The 27,084-nt window shown below is 41.7% G+C and overlaps 1 protein-coding gene across 8 annotated transcripts in view; it reads right to left on the reverse strand.

The window, feature by feature from the left end:
• Positions 1-27,084, reverse strand: part of met (MET proto-oncogene, receptor tyrosine kinase) — a 134,576-nt gene that overhangs the window by 73,910 nt on the left and 33,582 nt on the right. For 7 of the 8 annotated variants that reach the window (XM_068050537.1, XM_068050534.1, XM_068050540.1 and 4 more), the window contains one exon: positions 20,698-21,918. The exons of the other annotated variant lie outside the window; for it this stretch is intronic. In XM_068050537.1, the coding sequence (XP_067906638.1) occupies positions 20,698-21,903 (1,206 nt within the window). In that variant the 5' untranslated portion in view covers positions 21,904-21,918. The remainder of the gene's footprint in view (positions 1-20,697; positions 21,919-27,084) is intronic. 8 annotated transcript variants of the gene reach the window in all.

The raw sequence follows: 27,084 nt of genomic DNA on the forward strand, positions 1-27,084 counted from the left end.
GTGCTCAAAATGGTGCTAGATTTCCAAATTGATTTTTTCTGCATATGTTTCCACTCAAACTCATTTGGATCATTCAAAATGTAAAATCTTCCATTAGCCAACACAATCGGAAAGTGTTTAGAATGTAATTTTTTAAAAAAAATATGCATTAAAAATATTCCTTGTTATATTTATGTGGTTTGATTAATACAGCTGAAAATGGGGTTAATCACAAAAAATAAATCATCTTAACCAGAGTGTCTAGTGCACTACCTGTGAGTTACCAGATTTTAAATAACTGAAAATGACTTTTTAAATAAACCTATACTGAACCATTTATTAGTTTCATTGGTATGTATCCAGTTTATCAGCAAATTAAACATTTTATTATTTAAAAGCTTGCAAAATTAGTGTCCTTTCGCTTAAAAAAACTTTTTTTAGGCCCTAATGGGGGTGGGCACGGAGATAGGCAGGTGCGGAATGTCGCCTCAGTTCCCCGGCTACATCCCTCACCTGGGACATTTTTCCAGAGGTGGGATGGGGGTGCGGGTAGCCAATTCATCTTGTTACAGGGCCGCTAAAGCCTATTATTGGAAGCCAGCTGGAATTTTCCAGTTGACCTCCAAGTTTCCAGAGGTGTCGGGCAACAGCCCAGTTGCCAGGAGGCAGCCTCCTGGTGGCAGACCGGGATGGGTGGGCGGGGGCAGCACTTCAGACATGCTTAGACGCTTTCCCTGCCTGCCTGGCTCCAGCTGCAGGCACAGGCCCCCCCGTGGATGGGTGTCTTCTCTCTCACTTTCCCTGAAAGGCCAGCTTCAGCCCCTTCTGAGCTGGAGGGCCTCCTATTGGACATTGGTTGCAGTCCTCCTGCTCTCTGCAGCCGTGACTGGGAGTTCTGAAGATTGTGTTACCTGCCCAGTGGCAGAGGTAAAGACATTGCCTTATGGCTGGAGAAGAGCTTGGAGCGGGAGGGGAGAATCCCATTGTCGTGGTCCACATAGGAACTAACAACATAGATAGAACTAGGAATGATGTTCGGCTGTGAGAGTTTGAGGAATTAGGATCCAAATTAAAATGCAGAACCTCAAAAGGTGACAATCTCTGGATTGTTAAACTTGTGGCTCAAAGAGTGGTGTGGGAAGAAGGGATTTCGATTCATTTGGCACTGGCATCAGTCCTGGGGAAAGAGGGAGCTGTTCTGTTGGGATGGCTCCACTTAAACTGGGCTGGGATCAATGCCCTGTTGAATTGTATAACCAGGGATGTGGATAGGGCTTTAATTAAAAAGGTGGGTGGGGGGAGAGGTCAGGTGAAGGGAGATTCATAAATCTAAAAAGAAAATTCGAGGCAATAGAGCAGTGCAGCGATGCGAGTAAAGACAAGCAGAGTGGGACAGGAAGAGACAGAGAGATTAACAGTAATAGTGTATCAGTGAATAAGGTCCATGCAAAGAACAGTAGTAATAAAATAAAATTAAAGGCTCTTTATCTGAATACGCAAAGCATTCTCAATAAGATAGATGAACTAGTGGCACAAATAGAGATAAACGCTTTGGATTGAATCGCTATTGCAGAAACATGGACTGGGAATTTACAGGGTGGCAGTGGCCCTGTCCACTGACCAGAAAGTCAGGGACATTCCTGCCTCTGCTACTCATGGAAGCCATGACTTGATGTCATGTTCTTCAGGCAGTTAATTGTCTGCAGTCGTGGCTTCCGTCTCTCTAAGGATGTCCTGGCCCAAGAGCCGCCAACCAATCACAGGGCCGGCAGTTCTTCAGTTCCAGCACCACCACTGGGAGTGGTGGCCACTGCTGGGACTGCTGCAGACACCAGAGCAGCAGCCATTGAGGAGGCCTGGGGTGCAGGTAAGTGGGGTCAGGATCAATCAGGCAGGCCCCAGCAGGAGGGGGGAGGGGGGGTGGGTGGGTGGTGTCTTCTGGTGAAGGCAGCATTTGCTGCTGCGTGGGCTCTCCCTGGGCTACAGGGTGACCGATCAGAAGGGACCCCCAAAGCCCACGGGGAGACCGCTAAGATTTACCTGGCGATCTCAGACGAAGAGACAGACAGTAATGTATCTAAGTTTGCTGATGATACAAAGCTAGTTGGGAATGCAAGCTGTGAGGAGGACACAAATAATCTGCAAAGAGATATAGACAAGTGAAGTGAGTGGGCAACAAGGTAGCAGATGGAGTATAATGTGGGGAAGTGTGAGGTTATTCACTTTGGTTGTAAGAATAGAAAAGCAGAATATTTTTTAAAAGGTGTAAAACTTCTAAATGTTGATCTTCAGAGAGACTTGGGTGTACTCATACAAGGAACACACTAAGTTAGCTTGCAAGTACAGCAAGCAATTATGAAAGCTGAAGCACCAGCACTGATCCTTGCGTCGCACCACGGTCTGAATCTTCTGTGCCCACTGCCGATGTCTGCGGGGGCAACGAGAACAGCGGCCGGCCCATGCGGTCCACATGTCGCGAAGCTGCTGCAATCTTCCAGGAAGCGGCTCATTTAAATAGGAGGATTGGGCGGCCCCTTGCTGATCACGTGGAGGGGGCGGGCTGTCCGTCCCCAGCAATTGAGTCAGCTGCCTGTCCGCAGACTCTGATTCCATTTTTAAAGGGCTTTGAGCCCAACCGGTAAATTTAAATATTTAAAGCTCAAGTAAATAAAAATAAATGAAGACATTTCTTCTGTCCCTCTCCCACACCCACAATAACAATTTAATTAATTATATGCCCTCTCCCCCTGCAAAACACTTACCTTGTCCATCTGACCTTCCTCCGCCCAAACTGCATAAACTTTAACCTCAAACCCTTCCCACCATCCTCTACAACAATGATGCTACTTTGACCCCGTTCCTCCACCTCCAGCACTGATAAACCAATCTCCTCCTCCCTCCCCACCAGTGTGGTGCCTAGTTTCCCTGGACAGGTTCCAAAGGCACAGGAGTGCTGGCCACCAGGCTGAAGATTGCAGCAGGACATCAGGCGGTGGTGTATCATTAATTTTAATTTATTCAAATATTCAAATGGGGGTCCCGTCGCCGAGTTGCGTGGGTGCCGTCACGCGCTTCGCCGCCTCCAGTAATATCGGGCCGGACCCTCCCAGTGTCGGGGTGAATGGCGGCCCTCTCCCAGAGGCATCTTCAGGCCCCCCCGCCATGGACCTCGACGCCTGGGACAGAACAAAATCCAGCCCCACGAGTCACAGCCTGCCAACTTGATAATGCCATACTTATCCCTATTGTCTGCTTCCTATCCATTAACCAATCTTCTATCCATGCTAATATATCACTCCCAACTCCATGAGCCCTTATTTTGTGTATTAACCTTTTGTGTGGCACCTTATTAAATGCCTTTTGGAAATCCAAGTATACTACATCTACTGGTTCCCCTTTATCTACCCGACTAACTACATCCTCTAAAAACTCTAATAAATTTGTCAAACAGGGTTTCCCTTTCATAAAACCATGCTGGCTTGTTTTAATCATACGCTATTTTGCTAAGTGCATTGTTAATACTTCCTTAATAATATATTCCAACACTTTCCTGACTACTGATGTCAGACTAACTGGCCTGTAGTTCCTGGTTTTCTCACTCCCTCCTTTCTTGACTAGCGATGTTGCATTTGCTAACTTCCAATCTGCTGGGACCATTCCAGAATCTAGGGAATTTTGGAAAATCATAGACAGCATATCCACTGTGTCTGCAGCTATCTCTTTTAGAACCCTTGGATGTAGGCCATCAGGTCCTGGGGATTTGCCGGATTTTGATCCCTGGAGCTTCTCTGTTGATATTAATTACCTGAATTTCCTCACTCTTATTAACCCCTAGGTTACCCTCTATTTCTTGTATGTAACTTGTATCTTCTACTGTGAAAACAGACACAAAATATTTGTTCACTGTCTCTGCCATTTCCACATTCCCCATGACAATTTCTCCTGTCTCTGCTTCTAAGGGACCAATGTTTACCTTAGCTAATCTCTTCCTTTTTTTATACTTGTAAAAGCTCTTACAATCTGTTTTTATATTCCTGGCTAGTTTACTTTCTTATTGAAACATACAAGATTCTAAAGAGGGTTGACAGGGTAGACACTGAGAGTTTGTTTCCCCTGGCTGGGGAATCTAGTATTCGGGGGTATAGTCTCAGGATAAGGGGTTGATTATTTAGGACTGAGATGAGAAACTTCTTTACACAAACGGTTGTGAATTTTTGGAATTCTCTACCCCAGAGGGTTGTGGAGGCTCCATCATTGAGTATATTTAAGGCTGAGATAGACAGATTTTTGGTCTCTCATGGAATTAAGGGTTATGGGGAGCCGGCGGGAAAGTGAAGTTGAGGCAGATCAGCCATGTTTGTACTGAATGGTGGAGCAGGCTCAAGGGACCGTATGATCTACTCTTGCTCCTATTTTTTATGTTCCTATGTTTCAGCTTTGAAAGCTGCCCACTGTCCTTAATTGAACGGCGAATCTACCCTTTGGGCACTAATTTGCCAATTCGGGGAAAATCGTAGCTGAGTGACTGTTCTCCACACAGTGCAGGCTTCTGACCCCCATTTGAGCCTGACGTGGGGTCCTGAAGCCGGCGGTGAATATCCTGCATCTAATTTTAACAGCCTCCTCAAATGATTGCAAACTGGTGCAATCACCGGAAACATGCCATAGTGATTAATTTGATCCGAGGATGTGGAAGTCTTGTGGGCCAGCTTCCAGCACAATGTTTTTTTAAACCAGCACAACAGATCGCAGAAACTCTACCCATGTTGGATGCAATTTGTGTTTGAAATTCCTCTATCTTTAATGATGGTTTGGCTTACTTTGGGCAATTATGCTGGAAAAACCATGCAACCTTGAGGAAACTCTAGGCCAGAGTAAAGACAAAATGATCACTTCTTCCAGTACAGCAGTCTGTTTGGTATCAGTTTTGAATGATCCCCATCTATAAATAAACTTTTAACATGGGAAATTGCACAATGAATTCCACATACAAAAGGAAACACAGTATATTCATTTTGAGTTTTGTGAGGAATCCTTACCAGACATTACCAGCCAATAATGAATCGTGCTTATCAAAAGTGTCGGGACACATCGCAAAACACATGAAGTACTGTACAGAAACTGAAATGGTGATTGCATAAAGCAAATAATCTTGGCATAGGCTAGAAATCATAACTAGTAACAATAGATTTAAAACAAATAAACATACACACTCAGAATCATAAGCTTCCTGTGAACCGCAGCCTTTTTATAGTTTAAACATTGCAGGGGACACGTGCTGTCTGCCACATTTTACACCACACAATTTTGAATCAAAGTCTATTGTATGAAACTTGCTGAAACACACAGTCTCCTTCCTATCTTGCTGAATGCAGCTTTGTCCACCAACATAATGCAACCAACAGATGAGGTTCTTGTTCAGGTTTGAGCACTTTTGCGGTGAAAATCATTGCTGCAAGCTAATAATGTTGCAAGCTAATAATGCCACTTGACAAGCTACAGTAATGCACAAGTGACAATTTAAATAGACGTCTTTATACAAGTTTCAAGCAGTGTTGTCGAACAGAGATTTCTAAGCAGCCACGGGCATGGCTACGGTGACACTGTTTTAGCCACGTGCACTAATTTTAGGAAAAATGCCTTACACACATTACAGGTACCTGACATATACCTCACATATACATTGATGGAATGAACATCTATCATCAGTCAGTGTCGCACATTTTAGTGCAACTTCTGGTGCAGAAATTTGTTTGCATAGCCTCACTTCCAATAGTGCTATGTAGACTACATCTATTTTCCAGGGGGGCAGACAGTGCCGTAGGCCGCTACCTGCACAGCTCACATGGGTTTCTGCAATGATATCAATGAGGAAACGCACACGGGGCATGCGGGTAGTGACTGGCAGGTTTACGTACCTGGGGAATTGACAGTCTGCGCAGCACCATTTTGAGGCAGCACTGGCCAAGAAATTTTTGTCCAGCGGTTGTGAGTGATACTTTTACGTCATCACAGTGACTGCTGGGAGATGCCCCAGACATACCCCTATTCCCCTTTCAGAATACTGAATGTTGCTTGCCCTTTCCAATAAAGTCCCCTGTTGGAGCTGCTTATTATTCGAAAGGGTTACTTTCTTCTGACGGCCTAGTTATGGTTGGGCTGACCATGATGACAGCTTCCCTCTCCAGACAAAGTTGCTGATGTTTCCATGCTTCTGAAGTCTGGCATTTTCACCCATGTTACACATCAATTATAGCAGATACCCAAAAAGCAGTAACCAAGAAAGTTAAGCACATGCAACAATCAGAAACACTTGTACATTTTGCTTTTTGTTGTATTATTTTACCAATAAACACACAACATTGTTCACCATGCGAATAGTAGTATTGAGGTCACATGCCTAATGACAGTATCTATTACTCATACTTTATTTGCTAATCAAAAAATGTAATTAACCACATTTGTTTTCCCAAATAGTCACGTGTTGGGTGGCACAGTAATGCATATTCCTGATCACAGGGGACTCGAGGGCCACTTAGAAGAGAGACCAATGATGCTGAAAGGAAGTGATAACCTTGTGTAGACTTGAAACTTATAACAATCCCCCTTACTGGCCTGCTATCCTCTATTCTCCATAAATTTCAACATACTAAATACTCAGCTACACTGCAACATGTCCCACACGAAATCCTGCACAGCCCTATCACTTCCATCTGTACTTCCCTCTCCCCCAAAATACGAGTTTAAAATCTTTGCTCTCACCTTCAAAACCTCCATGGCCTCGCCCCATTTGCAATTTCTTACAACCCTATGTTCTCTCCGAAGATTTTCAGAAGTTTTTGTGCTACCCTTCCTTCCTTGGCACATGCTTGATGGCGAAAGCTTCAGCCACCTTGGTCCTGCCCTCTGGAATTTCATCCCTAAACTCTCGACCTCTATATCCACCTTCAAAAAACACTGTCAAAAGCCATCTTTTCAACCAAACTTTTGGCCACCTCTTCTATCACACTGTGGCTCTGTGTCCTTTCCTTTTATCCTTTTCTTTCTTCCTTTCCCATCCTTCCCCCACCCCCAACCCCAAGTAAAGCACCATAGAATATTTTTTCATCTTTTGTTGTGCTGAAATCACCATATTTATGTGCTTTTAATTAAAACAGGCCAGCAATGTTAAAATACACAGTGCTAGCCCTTAAGAGTAGACCAAGAGAGAGTTTTGTTTCTGAATTAAAATTCTCTAATGAACCAATATCAAATAGTGTGGGAATTTGAAATGGATAACTATGGCATTGGGTCATATGGTTACCTAACCCCCTCCCACTACTGAAGTACAGAAAAAAAAATTCAAAGCTTCTAAATCTACCGCAGGTTCCCTTCTTGCCTAGTTTCTGAGCATTATTCAACTGTCCCTTTCCTGATTTTATCCTATTCTCCTTAGATCTTAGTCCAAAGTCAAGTTCCAATATTATACTCAGGACTACACTATACAACTGCTACAGTGGATAACTGTGGATAACTCCTTTCCACAGTAAAATAAAAGAAATAATAGGACAGATATAATGAGAAACAAAATGCATGATAAAAACAATTAAACATTGAGGAACAGTGGCTTACAGAGAACTTACCACTGTTTAGCTTATGGGACAATATGTTTGGTGTCATTTGAGAGGAAAATTCATTTGCATGGCGCCATTCTGATTCACCGGGGGCAGGCAGCACTATGGGCCACTACCTGCACGGCCCGCACGGTGTTCTCCAGCGATATCAATGATGAACACTGCGTGGGCCGCAGAGGTAGAGGTCCAGGAATCAACATAAGTCTGTGCAGTGTTTTATTCTGTATGCAATGGCTAAGGGAGTAAACCCTAACAGAAAATCCGGAGCGGAACCCCGTAGGCGGTCATGTGTCACCTTTGGCATGTTTCCGGCAGTTCCTGCAGCCATACTGGTGCCAAACGTCGTGTCCTGCACTCCTTTGGACCCCACCAGAAAGGCCGAGAGGGGGGTTTTGACGACTGGGCAACTCTCAACCTCCATAAATTTGCCCAGGCATGCGCCATGGAGAGGTCACTCCATAGGCTTCACAAACCACTGACCACCTCCAGGCGCGTATCCATTGTCTCTCGAGATAAGGAGGCCCAAAAGAAAGAAAGAATTTGTATAAATTGTACTCTACATTTTACAATTGAATTCTCAACATTTACTTAGTAAGACATATAGAAACTACAAGCAATTACAAGTCAGTATCAAAACTGGATTGAAATAAAAGCAAAAATGTGCTGACGTATCTTTAAGCATGCTTCGAATCACTATCTGTCTATCCAATCAAGTTTACTTCAGTTTAGAGATGATTCTGAACATGAAATAAATAATTCTGACTTCAGTCATCAGCATAGGTTGCAAGCCTCTTCATGCCACTCAGCAAAGTCTCAGATTCTACTGTGCATTTGATACCAACAGAAGCTATGATGTTTTATGTGATACACCTCAATAATCACATAATTACAGTGGTGAACTTGTTGCTAATACATCATTAGTTACCTTCCTTCTTCCCTTTTCCAACTGCTAATTCACCAGTGAAATATTTAGGTGGTTTGTGGCATGAGTCCCAAACTATGGCTTACTGTATGCAACTGAAACAGTCAGATTGATTCCTTTCTCTAAAACAGCCTTTCAATACTGGCCTGTATTTAACCTGGAAGCAAGCTCCATGCGGTTGTGGGGTGTTATTCAGAGGTCGGAAAATATGGAAGACCAGGTTTCTTGAATGTCCTGCAGTTTTTAACTGCAGGTCTCCATTAAAATTTTCTGTCCGGTTACCGCTCACAGGCAGCTTGATTAACAAACTTGTGGCCATTCGGGTGGGAAGCTTGCTACACAAGGCTGCAGTCTACAAGTGCAGGTAAAGTATAGTGGAGGAATGAGAAAGTCATGTGAGGGAGGTGTCCTCATTGCGGGGTGTTGGTGGTCAAATGGTGGGGGGGCGCAGGGTAGCAGACAGATTGTGTGAGGAGGGGAGTTTATGGGCAATTTTTTGGGTATGGAGGAAACACTCCTGCTCCTCCTAGCCCACAAGCAGTGCTATAAAGGCACCACCTTATGGACTCAGCCCTTCTCGCCTACTTGCCAGGTTTTCCGAAGCCTGGAAAACTCAGTTGAAATGAGTTAAAAATAGAGTAATTATTAAAATGAAGGCAGGCAGCCTCATTATAATATCTAAATGACCAACCTGCTTCCTGCAAGCGAATTGGTTGCTCGTCCTTTGTCCCACCTCCATTAAACCCAGAAGTAGGCAAAATGAGGTGGGTGGAGTTTTTGTTTCAGAATATTTTGCATTTTAATCTGACTTGATGCCCTGACCCACCTATTTTTGGGTGTTAAAATCCAGCCCATTGAATCTATAGCCACAGAGGTAAATCAGTCCTACTTGTTTTCAACTCACAAGCGACAGATTATATGTTTTTTTTTAATGGCTTTGAATTTTTCAATTAATATCTATTTCGAAGCTTTGAAGATGAAAAGCATTGCATGACATTTCAGAGATTAATATACTTGCCACCCATGTACTATATTCTCATTAATACTGGATATTATATAAAATGGTTGTCACACATTGTATTTTCATAAGACACAAAGGGCACATAATGTAGCATCCATCTTATTCCATTCATAAAGAAGACTTTTGTGACCACCACTTAGGCAATATTTGCTCTTCCATTCATGTTGAATAAACTACAGCTTTATTTCACCAATATCTGAAAATACTGCCTTCTGATTGAGTGAAAATTGAAGACATTTGTATGATATTAACACATAGAAACATAGGGACCTAGAAATAGGAGGATGCCATTTAGCCCATCGAGCCTGTTCCGTCATTCACTCAGATCATGGCTGATCTGTGACCTAAATCCATATGCTTGCCTTTGCCCCATATCCCTAATATCTTTGGTTATTTACCGACAGGTTGTAAGTATTGTATATTGCTGCTAGCATTTCAGAAGCTAGGTTGAGCTTGGTTTACAGAGATCTTGGAGTTATAAATCTGAACAGTAACTCAATTATATTTATATGGACTTTATACACTGTCCAAAAAGCCTGTCTCGCTCTTATTCTGCATGAAGCTTCTTGCTTCTCCCCAAGCCCATTACACATGTGATCTCTTACATCATCATCCCTGTGGGAGGTGTTACCCACACTGTCCCAAAATGAACCCTTTCAGACCCTTATACTACATCTCCCCCCAAGTCTCTGACATCACAGGTTCAATCTGTTAGGAGGCTTCATGACTCTCCCTGATCGTGCTCTTGTCAGACTCGGAAGATCAGTAGTCTTTCTCTGAACTTGGATGGCCTTCATTGAGGTTTGTAGTATCCGGTATTCTCTGAACTTCAGGATCGGCATCTGGTTCATCCAAATATAAATCTGATTGATGTCTTTGAGGCATAGGAATAAGGTTTCTCCTTTTTTTTTAAATAGTACTTTCTGGAGAATGAACTAAATAAGATCTCTGATGATTTTCATCTCTCTGGATAATTACTCCTCTGCCTCTGTCTCGTATCCATACTTTTTACCCTTCCATCAACTTGGGTAGGTTTCTGGTACGATAGCTCCCATTGTAATTCTGAGCTTGTTGTTTCCAATAAGACTTCTCTCTGTCTTGAACTCTCTGATAATCCTGGACTTCTAGCCCTGGAAGCAATTTTTTGGGTAAGATAGGAAATTGAGTTTTAAGCTTCCTCCTCATTGACAGTTCTGATGGTGACAATCCACATAGTAATGGAGTAATGCAGTTTGAAAATCTTCATTTTTCTTCAACAACGCTTTAATAGTTCAAACTGCTCTTTCAGTTTCATCATTAGATTGAGGATATCTCAGGGAACTTGTAAGATGTACAAATCCACATTTTCCCTGACTTATTTGTTTGCAAATTGCGGTCCACTATCTGATACAACTTCATCAGGAATGCCATGCGTTGCAAAGATCTCATGTAAAATTCACGACAGATTCGGTCATCGTATACACTTTTTCACTTCAATCCATCTTGAAAAATAGTCAATTGTGTAGGATTTCCCATGGAACATAAGTATATCCATCCCTAGACATTCCCATGGTCTGGCTGGAAATGGTGTTGATATATGGGGTTCCCTCTGGTCCAGTCTGTGCTCTGCACATACCTGTAAATGAGAGATTGCTTATTCTATATCTCTGGATATCCCTGGCCACCAGACGGATGACTGAGTCTGTGCTCTGCATTTCGTGATACTCATATGGCCCTGATGTAATCTTTCCAAGATATCTGTTTAGAGTGAGACCGGAATCACCAGCCTGTCATTACACACCAGCAAATCATCCACAATAGTGAACTGCTTCCTGAACTCGAAGAAAATTATCACTTTACCACTGGAACATTGCTGTAGCCAACCTTGTGTGTAATATTGGCATACTTATATGCATTCCTAATCTCGCTTCTGAGCCTGACGAATTGTGTACTTACCAGCCATTGCGACGCAGTGTACTCTGAGTGTGATTCAATCTCGTCCATGAAGTTAACATCCTGTTGTGTAGGATGGTCAACAGTAGCTTTAGATAAAGCATCTGTGGAAGTTTTCATCTTGCCTTGTACATACTGTTACGACCGAGGCAGCAGGAGTGCACTGTTAATTCAGTCCCACTTCTCCAAAGCTCACAACATATATTTAAATTTTCCCACTTACCAAAACCGTCAATGAGTTACTCTATTTTTCCCCCAGAATAAAGCACAGCAACCAGGCTTCTTTAATAAACAACTAAATTATCCTGTTACGACCAGGTGAGGAAGGGGTCTCAGGCTCCCCTCTCACCCCTTCTCTGGTTTGGCCGTAACAGGGTTTATCTTTTAAAACACAACGATTTTAGCTTACCACCTCAGTGAGCCCTTGCTCACGGTTCCTCAAGTTTAATTACAAATGAACCAATCAGACAGGTTTTCTTGGGTTTAAAGAAGAAAGATATAAGTTTATTAACCTTCTCACTCTAAACTGGTTAAAATTACTAAAATATGTGACACATCCATACTCACATGCATACGAGAGGCGCACGCTGACACAAATAGATACAGAGGGGAAGGAAGAGTCAGGAGGTTGAAGTAGATACAGAAGGTTGAAGTAGATACAGAGGGGAAGAAAGAGTCAGGAGGTTGAAGTAAGGTTGAAGTAAAGTTGGTAATAAATGGAATGCAAATACTGGGTTGTAATGTCCTTAATTGAAGTTAAAGTCTTGGAGTCCTCGATGGGGCCACGTGCACAATTTCAGGCTTGCTTCTCTGGTTCCAGAAGGCCAAAGGTAGGTTTCAACTGTCTTCTTGGTGGTCACCTGTAAAGTTCTGTAGTCTAGAGGTGTAGAAGCTGCCACCAAGCTTCGCTGGGACTTTGCTGGCCAGAGAGGGAGATCCTTTTTTTTGAAGTTTAGTTTCAGTCTCTTTGGTTTCTGAGGCACAATCCATAAATCTCAGTGTTACACCAGCAGGTGTGTCATGTGACCATCTCTTTGTTTGAAACAGCAGTTCTTGGAGGGTTGTTTGAATTTCAGAGTCTTTCAGACATACTCAGTGGGTGGTGGAGTTTGGCTCTTACAAAGTCAAAGGGGTGTCGACATCTTTTGATTACCCCTATTGACAAAACCAATATCGCTAATTGAATCGGGGAGTACCACATCGTTCCAGCTAGACTGCCAATTTACTTCTGTCTCTCAGCCAGCCTTTGTCTTCTCAAAATGCAAATGTGCTTGGCCATTTTTTAACTGTTCAGTTCCATTTTTTAAAAGTTATTTGCAATGTCCAGTATAAGTTTCAGGCAGTGTTCCAAATGACAAAATTAATATTTCCATCTGGCATGTGTGATTTTCATCACAATCTGTTTATTATAAACCAAGTCTTAACCAATAATGAAGTAAAACATACACACAAATGGAAATATTAAAGCCCCTTATTTTATCCTAGCCCTCACACACACACACACATTCATACAAAACAGGTTAACCGGAAAAAAAGGGATTTTTGTTTACAGCTGTTACAAAGAAATACAAGGAATAAAAAAAAACATGCTGAAAGAATGTATGGAAGGAAGTCTGTTGTTTTGGCGAGGTGTCCTAAAGGCGAATAGGCGGCTGCCACTAGGATCTTCCCAGAACAGTCCCTTCCAGGTGATGCTGAAGATCACTCTGTGTAGGCTTTCAAGAGATGCAGCTACAGAAGGCTTCACATAGGTTTTATATCAACAGCAACAAAGGTTTCAATTCTCACACATTTGATACGAAGTTCCTTCAAGGATGCAAGATTTATGCAAACATGCAGGATTTTTTCAAATACAGGAGGCAACAATACAACTTGATGCAGGAATTCTTCAAAGAGAGAACGATATCAGCTGTTTTCTCCTGGCAGACACACAGCAACTCCTTCCTTCTGTTTTTAGGGCAAAAATCAACTGGCTTTTAACAGTTCAAAAATGAAACCAACTTTTTCTAGGAACAAGTCCTATGACAACCATAAATCCTGACTTGTCATTTCCTTGTAAAAAGCTCTTCATGTCAAAACATAATCCCCTGCTGCTGGGTTCTTTGCAAACCGGTTTAAGAAGAATACTGGGCCCCAACGAAAAGCAAGATCTACCTATAATCAAGGCTCTACAGGGAGCTCGAAGAACCGTAGCAAAAACTCTTCAGATTTTGCCTCAAACCTTTCCACTTTATTTTTCTTTTGCTGTTTTCTTCTTTAATCCTAAGAAAGCCCATTTGTGCTGGTTTCTTTACCTTATAATTGGAAAGCAGTGAACAAGTTTTCTGCTGCAGTGGTTGTTCAAGTTGTTATTCGGCAGGGTTCTTCTGCTTAGCCAGACATATATCTCAGCCTCTGGCTCTAACTGGCTTTATGCAGTCTTTGGTTGATCTCCCCTCTTCCAGAGAGTTACCTTTTAAGGTAAAAATCTATCACATTTGAATCTCTGTCAGATGCCAAAGGGCCGTCTCTCCTGGTATGACCACACAATGATCCAGGATATGGAAACCATTGCTATCTGTTGGTGTCTAGATGGGGACCATTCTGTTACAATGGTGCTACTTCATGCCTATTAATCTTGGTTTGGGCTGTGGAGTCAGTCTGTCGACAGAACCTTTGTTAGTTCATTCTTGTAGATAGGAGTCATCAATATGTTATGAGCTCTTGGTTCTCCCCAGAGCTAATTCAGACGAGGTTAACAAGTTTCATCCTCAACAGACGAATGCTTTTGTTAACAGTGCAGGAGGTGGGGGGGGGGGGGGGGTCACCTGACCTCTACTCCATTTTGTCTGTGGTACAAATGCGCCCATTTTCTTGTGGTTCAGTTCAACAGTTGACTTTTATTTCATAATTCCTCCAGTTCATTGTTTATTTCATTAAGGCTCCTTCCATGCATAACAGTTAACAAAAATCTATCAATCTCAAATTAAAAATTAAAAATTGATCTAACATCAATTGACATTTGTGGAATAGAGTCCCAAACTTCTTTCACCTTTTTGTGTAGAAGTGTTCCCTAATTTCACTCTTGAAAGGTCTGGCTCTAATGTTATGACCCCTAGTCTAGACTCCCCAACTAGCAGAAATGGTTTCGCCCAATCTACCCTATCTGTTCCCCTTAACATCTTGTATACTTTGAACAAATCACCGTTAACCTTCTAAATTCCAGGGAATGCAACCCTAGTTTTTGTAATCTCTCTTCATAAATTAACCCTTGAAGTCCAGGTATCATTCTGGTAAATCTACGCTGCACTCCCTGCAAGGTCAATATATCCTTCCTAAGGCGTGGTATCTAGAACTGCTCACGGTACTCCAGGTGTGGTCTAATGAGGGCTTTGTATAGCTGTAGCATGACTTTTAACCCCTTGTATTTTAGTCCTCTCTTATAGAGGCCAGTATTCCTTCCGAGCGGTTTGATTATTCTCTGTACCTGTTCATGACAGTTTAATGATCTATGTACCTAGACCCTCAAGTCTCTTTGGACCTCCACTGCTTCTAGTTTTTAACCATTTAGAAAGTACTCTGTTCTATCTTTTTCAGGTCCAAAATGGATGACCTCAAATTTGCCTATATTGAAAGCCATTTACCACAGTTTTGCCAATTCACTTAATCTATCAATATCTCTTAGTAATTTTATGCTTTCAACTACAGTGCTTACAATGCCACCTATCTTTGTGTCATTGACACACTTGAATATGTGGCTTTCTATTCCATCACCTAAGTCATTAATAAATATGTTGAATAGTTGAGGCCCCAACACAGATCCTTGCGGGACACCACTAGCTACATCCTGCCAATTAGAGTAATTGCTCATTATCCCTACTCTCTGTCTCCTGCTGCTCAGCCAATTTCCTTGCCAGGTCAATAATTTGCCTTCATTTCCATGAGTTTCAACTTTAGCTAACTGTCTCTTATGAGGGACTTTATCAAATGCCTTTTGGAAGTCCATGTAAATGACATCCATATATTCGCCTGTTCACTTCTTTAATCACCTCTTCGAAAAATTCAATCAGCTTTGTCAGGCATGACCTACCTTTACAAAACCACACAAAAATGGACACAGACACACAACAGGGGATACCAGTTAAACACAACCTTCGATGTTGCAGAGACTATGGAGAGATCTCTGCAAGTGGTGCAAGCTGGGGCAGTGATGCATGGAAACTGAAAAGGCCAGAGAAAGCAAAAGGTAGTTAGTCAAACAGTGACAGAAACAAATTGAATAGTAATCATTGACAATCATTCATATTGCACTGGAACCAGATGATAGCCAGCCAATTGAAGGTCTCATCTTTCAAACCGATTTGTTCCCAGTACTTTAGAGTGTATCCATTATATTCCTATAATAATAGAGCACATATGTTTGCATAGCAAATGTCAGTAGTTGCATTCAGAAGTGGTGTTTTGATTGTAGACAGAAGGGAACAGATAACATAATTGATCTTATTTGCCCAGTAACACAGAATCACACCAGTATTACAGTAGCATAGTGGTCATGTTACAGGCATAGTAATTCAGAGGCCTGGACTAAATTATTTGGTGACATGAATTCAAATCCCACCACAGCAACTGCGGAATTTAAGTTGTATGAATTAAATAAATCTGGAATTACAAAGCTACTATCAGTAATGGTGACCATGTAACTACTGGATTGTTGTAAAAAATCCTATCTGGTTTCCTAATGTCTCTTAGGAAAGGAAATGTGCCATCCGAACCCAATGGTCTATGATCCACAGCAATGTGGCTGACTCTTAATGGTCCTCTGAGATAGCCTAGCAAACTACTCTGTTATTAAGAAGGTGGCTCACCTTTGCCTTCTTAAGACAATTAGAATAAATGCTGGCTTTGACAGCAACTCCCACAATGGATAAAAAAAAATAAAGTCCAGCTCTAGTGCACTGAGACAAAACTCAGCATGCCAACATTAACGCTTAAACAAAGTCTTACAATGGACTGCTAAAAAGAAAACAAAAGTTAAAATACATCACCTTAAGTCACTGGGATTTGTTGGTTTTCAAATATTAAAATGCTCTCTGTTACGAACAGCAATTTTTTCCTTACACAATACTTGTGCATTTTGCTTCATTTAGACCATCACAGTCAAAACAAATCAATAACAACCATTACCAGACACTAATCGGAGCTCATGAGGGACACAGTCTATCACAATGTAAGTGCCATTACAGGCAGAGATCAATTTGCTATGTCAATTTGTGTAATTAAACAAAGAGATATGGATATACTCACAGACTTAATGAATTCAATGTCCACATTATGTTTCTTCAAAAAATTTAAAGGATTTTAATCAATACTTTTTAAAAATTGCCAGTGCTCACTTTCTGCATGAAATACTCATGCTCTGTCCAAGTTCCAGCAAAGAATAAAGCTTGGACAAGGGGATTATTCTACAAAAGGTGAAATTTGAGATAACATTTATCCATATCTCTTTAAGTAAACCATGAAATACAGCAACATTTCTCAAGAAATTACAGCTATTCTACTATTCCACACACAAAGTAAAAACAGCTAGCTGTCGAGAGCAGTATTACAATCAAACAATTATTTTGGATCAATACTATTTCATGCAAAATAAGTTGGCTCTGACATAATGCTTAGGATTTCTTATAAATTTATATGAAAGTAGCCATGTTAAACTTTTAATGGAGTGCTAATAACTGATAATCCTCTAAACATTGCCAATTAAAGAAATGCAGATCTGTGTGGAATTCAGATAAAGAAACTCGAAACTGATGCTGTACCAACTTCAGTTTATAAATGCATGCAGTTCTAACAGAATGTGTAAATAAAACAACCAAAGTAGTACAACAGAATGCAATGAGCTTGTTTCTCAGTGAATGCATTGCATTTACTTGCTCACCATGACTAGACATACTCCCACTGCTGACTGCATTTGTTTCGCCCTTGCTGGCTAGTATCATTGGCAAGCTGTGATATGTTATCTTTCAAAATATGCATGTGCCCACAAGGCAAATTTTCAGTAAATGTCTGGGCAATATTTTGAAGTAGAATACCAAGAGAAAAGCTGGCGCAAAATGCTCAGCAATTAGAGTATAAATTGACAGTTTGCTTTACATAGGTTTAGAAAAATTCTTGCCAAACTTTTCAATCCACTGTCACCCAAGTATATCTACGGATGCCAAACTAGGTTACAAGTATACTTAGATCACCCTCTCTTTTAAGAATTTCTGCAAAATGTTGTAGTGTTGTTCTGCAAACCATCGGTATCACTATTGGATTGTGTTTATTGATATTTTAGTAAAACTTCCGATATAGTGTCACGTAGGAGATTGGTCCACAACTCTGCAACGCAAGGTATTGGTGGAGTTCTGCTGAAATGTTGGATCAATAATAACTGAAGCAGAGAAAGCAAACAGTAATTGTACGTGGAGATGAAGACATAGAAGGAGGTTCAGTAACTAGTCAGATGCCTCAGGGATCGATGCTGAGGCTGCTGCTCTTTATAAATGTACAGAAGTGATTTCATGTGTAGATAAAAGCAAAACTCTCCAAGTTTACAGATGACACCACAATGGGCAGGACTGAATACAATCAGGAACATGCTGATCAAATGCAAAGGGGCCTGGTTAGATTGGGGAGCTGAGCTGGTGAGTACCAGGTGTCAATTAAGGGAAGGAGTTGCACTTATATAGCACTTTTCATGACCTCAAGATGTCCCAAAGCACTTTACAACCAGAGATAATTCTGAAGTGTAGTCACTGGTGTAATGTAGGGAAATGCAGCAGCCAATCTGCACACAGCAAACTCCTACAAAAAATAATGACCAGATTTTTTTTTAAAGGTTGTGTTTGCTGACAACACAACCACTAGGTGGCGCTGGACTAGCACATGCGCAAATGCAGCCTGTTCCACTGAAACGTCACTGTCTGTGATGTTCAGGCAGCTGCCAGGATTAAAGACGGCGCTGCTCAATTTATCTCAGAAAAACTTCAACCTATGGCAGCACACAATGGACATGTTCCATACTCAGAGAACGTTGTGCTGTTTAAAGTCTCATTTGAAGGACAGCACCTCTGACAGTGCTGCACACCCTCCATAATTCAGTGAGGTTTCAGTGCCATCTCGCTCTCCGGTCGCTCGCTCCCTGCTTCCCCACCCCCATCCCTCCAGACACTAGCTCTAGGCCGTGATGCTTCCCTCCTCTCAACCACTCACTCCTCGTGGCCCGCCTTGGTTCTTTGGGCGGCGTGATGGGGATCCATCAAACGTTGGAGCAAGTGGCTGAGAGGAGGGAAGCGGCACGGCCTGCAGCCTACAACTAACGTCTGGAGTGAAAGGGGGTTGTAAGGGGGTAGCGGGATGGGGTGGGGGGAAGCAGGGAGCGAGCGGCCAGAGAGGGGAGTGGGGGGGGGGGGGGGGGGGGTGGGGAAGCGGGGAGCGAGCGGCGCAGAGCAGAGTGACGGGTGAAGCAAAATGGGGAGTGAGCGGCCGGGGGGGTGGGGGGAAGCAGGCAGACAGCAGCCTGGAGTGAGAAGCCGACAGTGGGAGAGCACTTTCCGCGCATGTGCCAGTTAGTCCTGGCAAGGCAAGACGTAGGCTGCCCATGTGCAGCATCTCAGTGCAGGAGACCATTTGCACATGTGTGCAGCTTGGAGCGCTCTAATGACGTCAGCGAACCGCTGTGTTGTCAAGAGTCACTTTGTTTTTTTAAAGTGATGTTTGCAAGTTAAATATTGGCCAGAACTCCCCAGCTCCTCTTTGAATAGTGTGATTAGATCTTTTACATCCACCTGAGAGGGCAGACGGGCCCTCAGTTTAACATTTTATCTGAAAGATGGTATCTCCAACTGTGCAGCACTCCCTCAGCACTGCATTGAAGTGTCTTCCTGGATTATATGCTCAAATCTCTGGAGTAGTACTTGAATACATGGCCTTGTGACTCAGAGGCAAGTGAGCTACCACTAAGCCACTGACACCCAATTAATGTGGACAAATACAGTCATGAGATTTGTAAAGGATAATAAGAAAATGACAATACATGCTAAATTGTATTATGATACAGGACACAACACAGGAGAGGGATTTTGGGGTTATTGGTGGATAGATAATTGACGTCATCAGCACTCTCTGTGCACCAGCCGTAAAGGGAGCAAATATGATCATAAGGCTATATAGCTGAGAGAATAGAGCACAAATATCAAGAAGAAATTCTGAATTTGTACAGAGTAGTGCTCTGACCCCACTTAGTGTGCTGTCTACAATTATGACTACATTATTATGCGAAAGACATCATGGGCATTGGACAAGATACAGCAAGGGGCAACTAAATTAATAACTGGGATTAGGCCCTGGGTTACAAGGTGAAGCTATAGAAGGTAGGAATTTTTACACAGGAGAATGCTAAGGGTTGATCTTATTTAAGTATTCAAGACACTAAGCTGAATAGATAAGATAAATGTCAATGTTTTCAACATAGTCATAAGCTTTGCAATAAAAAGACATAGCCTCAAACTTATAAGAGGGGAGTGTAAAAAGGGAGTTTAGATTTTAACAGAGGGTGCTGAAACATGGAATAGATTGTCTAGGGAGGCAGTTGGGGTAGTGGGGGAACTTGATTTTTTTTTGCTGAAAATAATTGGAAAATTCTTGGCAAAAGTTAATAGAAGGGTATAAAGGGTATTATGAAATACAATATTTCCTAGACACTGGGACTGGTCTTTTGTGGTCTTGTACATTCCTATGCTCCCATATTTTTTATACAGGCAAAATGATTCTTGGCAAGGAACTGAGATTTTCTCTTCCTATTGTGTTTTATCCCTGGCCAACATTTCTCTATCATCCTAATGGAGGTGTTAATCAGTTTAAAATAGATCAGTTAAAAATGCTGTTAAAATAGAAGAGATAGGAAATTGATACAAGTACAATCTTTCTTATTCTCATTCATTATTAGAGAAAAAAGTTAACTAATTTGTTGCTGTGATCAATTCTACTCCTGAAATCCATCTGGTGAAATGCATTGAAAAAGCAACAAACAGGAAAGAGGCCAAACCAGCAATGCACTAAAATCATGAAAGTCAGTGGTACAGGACCTTTTATTAGCATTTAAAATTTGATGACTTCTTGATAATAAACAGCATGAAAACATGCCTTATTGTGCTTCATAACTAGAGTTTAACTGTAATATAATCATTTAAATATCAGTTTAACCAACTTACCTTATTGATGCAGTATCTATCAGCAGCGGCGTAAAAGTGGTGAAGACCTTTTGAGAGACCTCGTTTGCAACAAGTGTCAAGGAAAATTTCAAAGAATTGATTGATGAATTTTACAGAAAATGCACAGACAGCTGATCTCTTGGCAGGTTTAGAAGACTCTGGTTCACTTTGTGCAAATATTGCAAAAAGCACATCTTCGTCCGTGGAAATTCCTAATTGATTAGCAAAATCTGCACCTGGTTTAGTTGCATATGCTGCCTGCAAGATATTGAAGACTTCTATACCTGAGGACCTCTTCTTCCATTTTTCACTGACAATACATTCCAGTGGCATTTCTATATAAGAGTTTAAGTGAGGATCAGATGTGCTTAATCGAATAATTTTGGTGTGAGATGCTTGCGAGGCCAAAGATTCATGTTGCACAGTTAAAAAGTAAACATAGGCCCCACTTTCAAAAGCATAAAGATACTTAATAGGATAGGCATCCCTGTATTGTGGAATAACATCCATATACGATTGTTTAGTAAGGAACTGAAAACCATCTTCAGATTCCTTTAACCTCTTTATAGATATTGAATGGAATTGGAATGTCAGAGGAGCAGAACTCAGTGTTGCTCCTGTATACAACTTCAGAAAGCCATCCTGCTTTGTCATCAACACTTTTGTACCTAGAGGGCTAGCAATGCAATCTGGGCAATTGTTGGGTTTGTTGTTATGAAGTGAATACATACACTGAACACTGTTTGAAATATTGGCAGGATCATCTTGCTGGAGATTATGGAGAAAACAAACACCATTCCTTGTGCTGCCACAGTTAATGAGCTGATCTCCATAAAAAGTTTCTATAAGTAAGACCATGTTTGTGTTGTTTTTCCACACAGTTTCAGAGCTGTTTTCCTTATCCTCACAGTTGTCACATGGTGAACATTTTGGGGATTCCAATACAGGGCCAGTTTTGAATTCAGAGAGCTTTTCTAGGTTATTATTCACAACGTAGATCTTATTTATTGCTCCCACATATATATGCTGATTATGGAGGACTAAGTTCTGTATCAGCGTTTCTGCATTGAAGCTGGAAAAGTTGTATTGCACATTCAAATCCAGATCTGCATACTTCTTTGCATGCCCACAATCTCCATTGCTTAGCTGCACCATCAAACTCCCAAACAGCATCAAAACACAAGAAATACTTGATGGATGGCTCATTGTAGAAAGTATCAGCTGCAAAACAAAAAATATAGCTTATAAATGGTAGATTACAACCAATGGCAAGACTAATTACAATTTGTTACCAGTTTCATTTTAACATTTCCTAAACACACATGCAACTGTCAGAACAGAACTAAAATGAGCAGTCCCTGATGGCTAAGCAGGTTAAGGTTAGCCATTGCATACATAACAGGAAGAATTGCTGATCTGAGCTGAGCTAGATGATCTCAGTCACAGTGGTGGTAGGTAGGGTAATACAATTCACCTCAGTATTCTTGGATGGAGGAAGAAGAAGAAACAACCGGTGGCTATGTATTGGTTCCTGCTGGAAGTTGAAAGAGGAGGTGGCTACGGTTGGGCTTAGGTCTGATGCCTGCCATGCTGCCCACTGTCATATAGCTTACTGACACTCACAGCATGAGCAAAGTGCCAGAGGGTAACCAATACCATGGAATCACACATTGTAAGGAGTGGCACAGTGGCTAGCACTGCAGCCTCACAGCTCCAGCGACCCGGGTTCAATTCTGGGTACTGCCTGTGTGGAGTTTGCAAGTTCTCCCTGTGTTTGCGTGGGTTTCCTCCGGGTGCTCCGGTTTCCTCCCACATGCCAAAGACTTGCAGGTTGATAGGTAAATTGGCCATTAGCAATTGCCCCTAGTATAGGTCGGTGGTAGGGAAATATAGGGACAGATGGGGATGTGGTAGGAATCTGGAATTAGTGTAGGATTAGTATAAATGGGTGGTTGATGGTCAGCACAGACTTGGTGGGCCAAAGGGCCTGTTTCAGTACTGTATCTCTAAACTAAACTAAACTAAACCTTGATTAAGATTAAGTTATTTAAAAATATTTCACTTTTCTCCCCTTTCATTTAGCAGCCATTTTCTCTTCCTAGGATATGATTCCCTAGGCATAGGCAGCTCTTCCGGAACTCACTCAGGCAGCCATACCTCAGGCATCAGCCAGGATCATTGGAAGACTGAGTGAGGATAGCATGCCAACGTAGTGCTACGCTATCCATATTTAACAAGAACATTGCACACTTTCCAGAAGGAATCAGTGGGTAGTAATTAGGAGCAGGAAACTAATGGGATTTCCTCTTTCCTGAACCAAGAACATTAAGTTCCAATTGCCCCAAGAGAGATCAGTTAACATCACAGACACAGAATGAAAGCTGTATGACCAAGACCTGCACATGGTGGTTCCTTCCCCACTATGCCATCAGGGAGACAGTAATGTTTTTCTTTCTTGCTCTGCTCCTGTATATTAGGCAAATAGTACAACAGATTCTGTTGTGAAACAGATCTGGTTGTTCTTCTTGGAGAAGGCAATCAGATACTGAATCCACACTGGAGTGAAACTCTGGTGCAGTGTCCTACAGGTCCTTTAATCCTTCTGAACATATTTTAACCCACAATCAGTTAATGTAAATAGAGACACTGTTCTGTGTATTCTCTAAACAATTAGGAGTTGATTTTTTTCTATGGGCATCCAACAGGTGCAGTACACCTGAGGTCCACTATGCCTGATGGAAAACAACATTCCATGATTTTCCAGTCTCACACCATGGAGGGCAGCAGCCAAATCAAAGTGAGACAGAAGTTCAGAAACTTCACCCTCCTGCCTTCAACTTGGTTTCAAAAACTTTATACAGGATCAGTCCTTCTTCATAGACAGTATGCCCACATTCTGAACACTGTAACAGGAACTTATTACTCAAAAGACTAATGCAAAGCATTGATAACACTTTTTTTTAGACACATGTGGTTCATTGCTGGAGATTTTTGTAAAGGGACACCAAGCAATTTCATTTTAGTCCAATCCCTTCTGTGTCATTTGGGTTACAAAATATTCATTTTTCTGCTATTAGTCCATTGTTATTTTGCTGTTGTCATCACAGAATGAAAAATACATAATTCTTTTACTAGTGTCTACTGTTTGAATAGATGATGTGGTTTATTATTATCCTGCACTTATCAAAGATATCCTTTCACTCGTCTTAGTAATTTCCCCAAGGAACTGATCAGTGGTTTTGTGGATTTTATTTATAATACCACTGCAAACACAGTCTACTGACTCATGGAAGGCAACTGTGCTTGCTCTTCAAAATTATATTTGTGTTCACTGATCTGGTATAAAGCTGCACAACAAATCAACTAATTTCATTAAGCATTACAACAGAATGAGATAACAGCCATTTAGAAAACTGCTACCCACGTACATAATTTGACTAACAGCTTTTAATTTGGTTATTGATGAAAACAACCTGTGTGGTTGATCCCAATTAGAACTTGTAAAGATCTTTATGACAATTTACTATGGCTGGATGTTCCTGAAAGCTTATTGCCTTTCTCTAGGTCAGGATGAAGACACTGCTATGGAAACTAAATTGGCAACTTTTTAATACTAGGTAAAACAGAGTGCAAGTTGGCATGTACTAAATCAGTTTCCTGTACAATTTCAGGGTTAATATCTTGGTACTAATATAGGTGGCACTGCAATCCAAAATCAGAAAGAAAGCCCTGAAAAACCAATTGTGAAAATATGAAGAAGGGAAGTAATCCTTTTCTATTGGCCTCCTTGAAACATCTGTAAAGAAAAAGATTAAAACACTTCTACTACTGCCAAATAAACAAGATAGACAACTATGACAATGGCCTGCAATCACAATTCATCTATACATTTGGACTCTGATGGTAGAGTATTTCATGTAATATTAAAATTTTGGGAGTTGGGAATTTTCAGTAAACAAAACTTGACGTAGGTTCAGGAGACATTAAGAACCTGAACCGTTATAATTTTGGCCTGGCGGTGATAAAACCAGCAGTTGAATTTTTCACGTTTATCAATCACACTTTGATATAATCAGAAACATCCATTATCTTCAACCCTATCATGTGACTGTACAGCAAAAAACACTAAATGTAGCTCAGCAGAAAGAATGACAATTTGTAATGTAAAACACTGCTTACTGTGGAATTGAAGCACATCAATTAAGAAAGTCCCTGCTGCAATTAGGACTCTCTGCAGTGTTAGCTAACCTATGTCATGGGGGCATATGTGTGCAATAATTGTCCTCATTGACCATAGACTACTGAGGGATGGAAAAGAAAACAGACTTCCATTGTGAAATCCTCACTATCCTGTGAGTGAGCTCTCATTGGTAAAACTGCATGAATATCTCAGAGAATGCTCTGAGATATAATGATTTTTTTTTACAAACCTGTTTATACCTCATTATATGTAATATTCCAGAAATAGAACACAAGGTCAATTCATGATTCAAAAAGTGAATTTCCTGTCTCAGACAGCCACCAAAGAGAAGTGCTAAATGACACTACTTTGCTGGAAGGGATGTTAAATGAATCACACTTAAGACAATTACTTATGATCAGTTACGAGGCCAGAATTTTACAATGGGCAGGAGGCCCAGCCCACCGGCCGAAAAGTCGAGGCGAGCCCACCTCTGCCAGGCCTGGGGAGCCACGCCGGGATTTTTTGCTCCCCAGGCCCTTAATAGGCCTTGGGTGAGAGTTCAATCTACTTGAGGCAGGACGTCCCAGCAGTCCACCAGGAGCGGTGACCACTGCTGGGACGACAGCCAGCCAACGGCAGCAAGAACGGATGACAGCCCCCGTAAGATGGTAAGTTTTTGAGGCCTCACCGGGGACAATTGGCAGGGCCCTAGCGATGCAAGGGGGGTTGGTTGGGTAGGGGAGGTGTTGTGCGATGGGGTGGTTGGGGCTTCGGGGGCGGTCCTCCATGGGGCACAGGGAGCCCGATCAGGAGGGACACCCCCAACCCACAAGAAGGCAGAACATCACATGGATGATTAGAAAATTAATGCAAAATAATGCAGATTTAAGAGCCAATTTGATGAAACAAGAAAGGTCTGATACAACAATTCATATTTATATAGTACCTTTCAAGTAGGAAAACTTCCCAAGACCCTTCACAGGAATGTAATCAGACAAAAATTGACACCGAGCCAATGTCATAGATACTAGAGCAGATGAAAAGCTTGGCCAAAGAGATAGCTTTTAAAAGGGTAAAATACTAGCGGCGGTGGGAGAAGGCCCTTAAGTGCCAGTTAATTTGTTACTTAAGGGTTTGATTGGCCTGGGGCGGGGGTAAAATTCCGGCCCCAGGACAGATTTCCCACCTATTTTCTCACCCTCTCCATCGCACAAGGGCACTTGGTCAGGAAGAGAGAATATTTAGCCATGGGAGTATGGTAAACTCAGCAGCAATCTTCTGATCTAGATTAAGAAGCTGCTTAACTGTTGATTTAATGGTAAGATTTCATCTGAGACTGTGTTTTGCAGCTTCTTCTTGTACAAGTTGTGGATACGTGCCGAATTCCACCATTACATCACATGGACGATTAGAAAATTAATGCAAAATAATGCAGATTTAAGAGCCAAGTTGATGAAACAAGAAAGGTCCGATACAACAATTCATATTTATATAGCACCTTTCACGTAGGAAAACTTCCCAGAGGAGCATGATCAGACAAAAACTAACACTGAGCCAATGAAGTAGATACTAGAGCAGATGAGGAGCTTGGCCAAACAGAAAGCTTTTAAAGGAGTGTCTTGAAAAGAGGAGAGACAGCTGCAGAGGTTAGGGAGGTAAGTCTAGAGCTAATGGCATGGCCACCAATCATGGAGTGCCAAATATTGGGGATGTTCAAGAACTGGAGAAGAATAGATATCTCGAAGAGTTGAAGGCTGAAGGAGGTTACAGATACCGGGGTGTGTGAGGGCATGGAAGGATTTGAAAACAAGGATGAAAATTTTTAAATTGAAGCGTTGCCAGACCAAGAGCCAAAGTAGCTCAGCAAACAGAAGGGTGATGGGTGAACGGAACATGGTGTGAATTAGGATACAGGCAGCATTGTTTTCAATAAGTTCGAGTTCATGGATAGTGCACAGATAGGCCGTCAGGGAGAGCATTAGAATGCTTGGTTCTGGAGGTAATAGTGGTAACAATGAGGGTGTCAGCAGCAGATGGGCAAAGGAAAGGGCAGAGACAGGTGATGTTATGGAAGTGGAAGTAGGTGATCTTTATGATGGAGTTGATCTGCGGTCAGAAGCTTGATGCAGGGTCAAATAGGATGCCCAGGTTATGAATAGTCTAGCTCAGACTAAGAGTGAGCAGGTTGGGGGATGGAATCGAAG

Source organism: Heterodontus francisci, chromosome 18 (genome assembly GCF_036365525.1).
Source record: "Heterodontus francisci isolate sHetFra1 chromosome 18, sHetFra1.hap1, whole genome shotgun sequence".
Lineage (NCBI taxonomy): Eukaryota > Metazoa > Chordata > Chondrichthyes > Heterodontiformes > Heterodontidae > Heterodontus > Heterodontus francisci.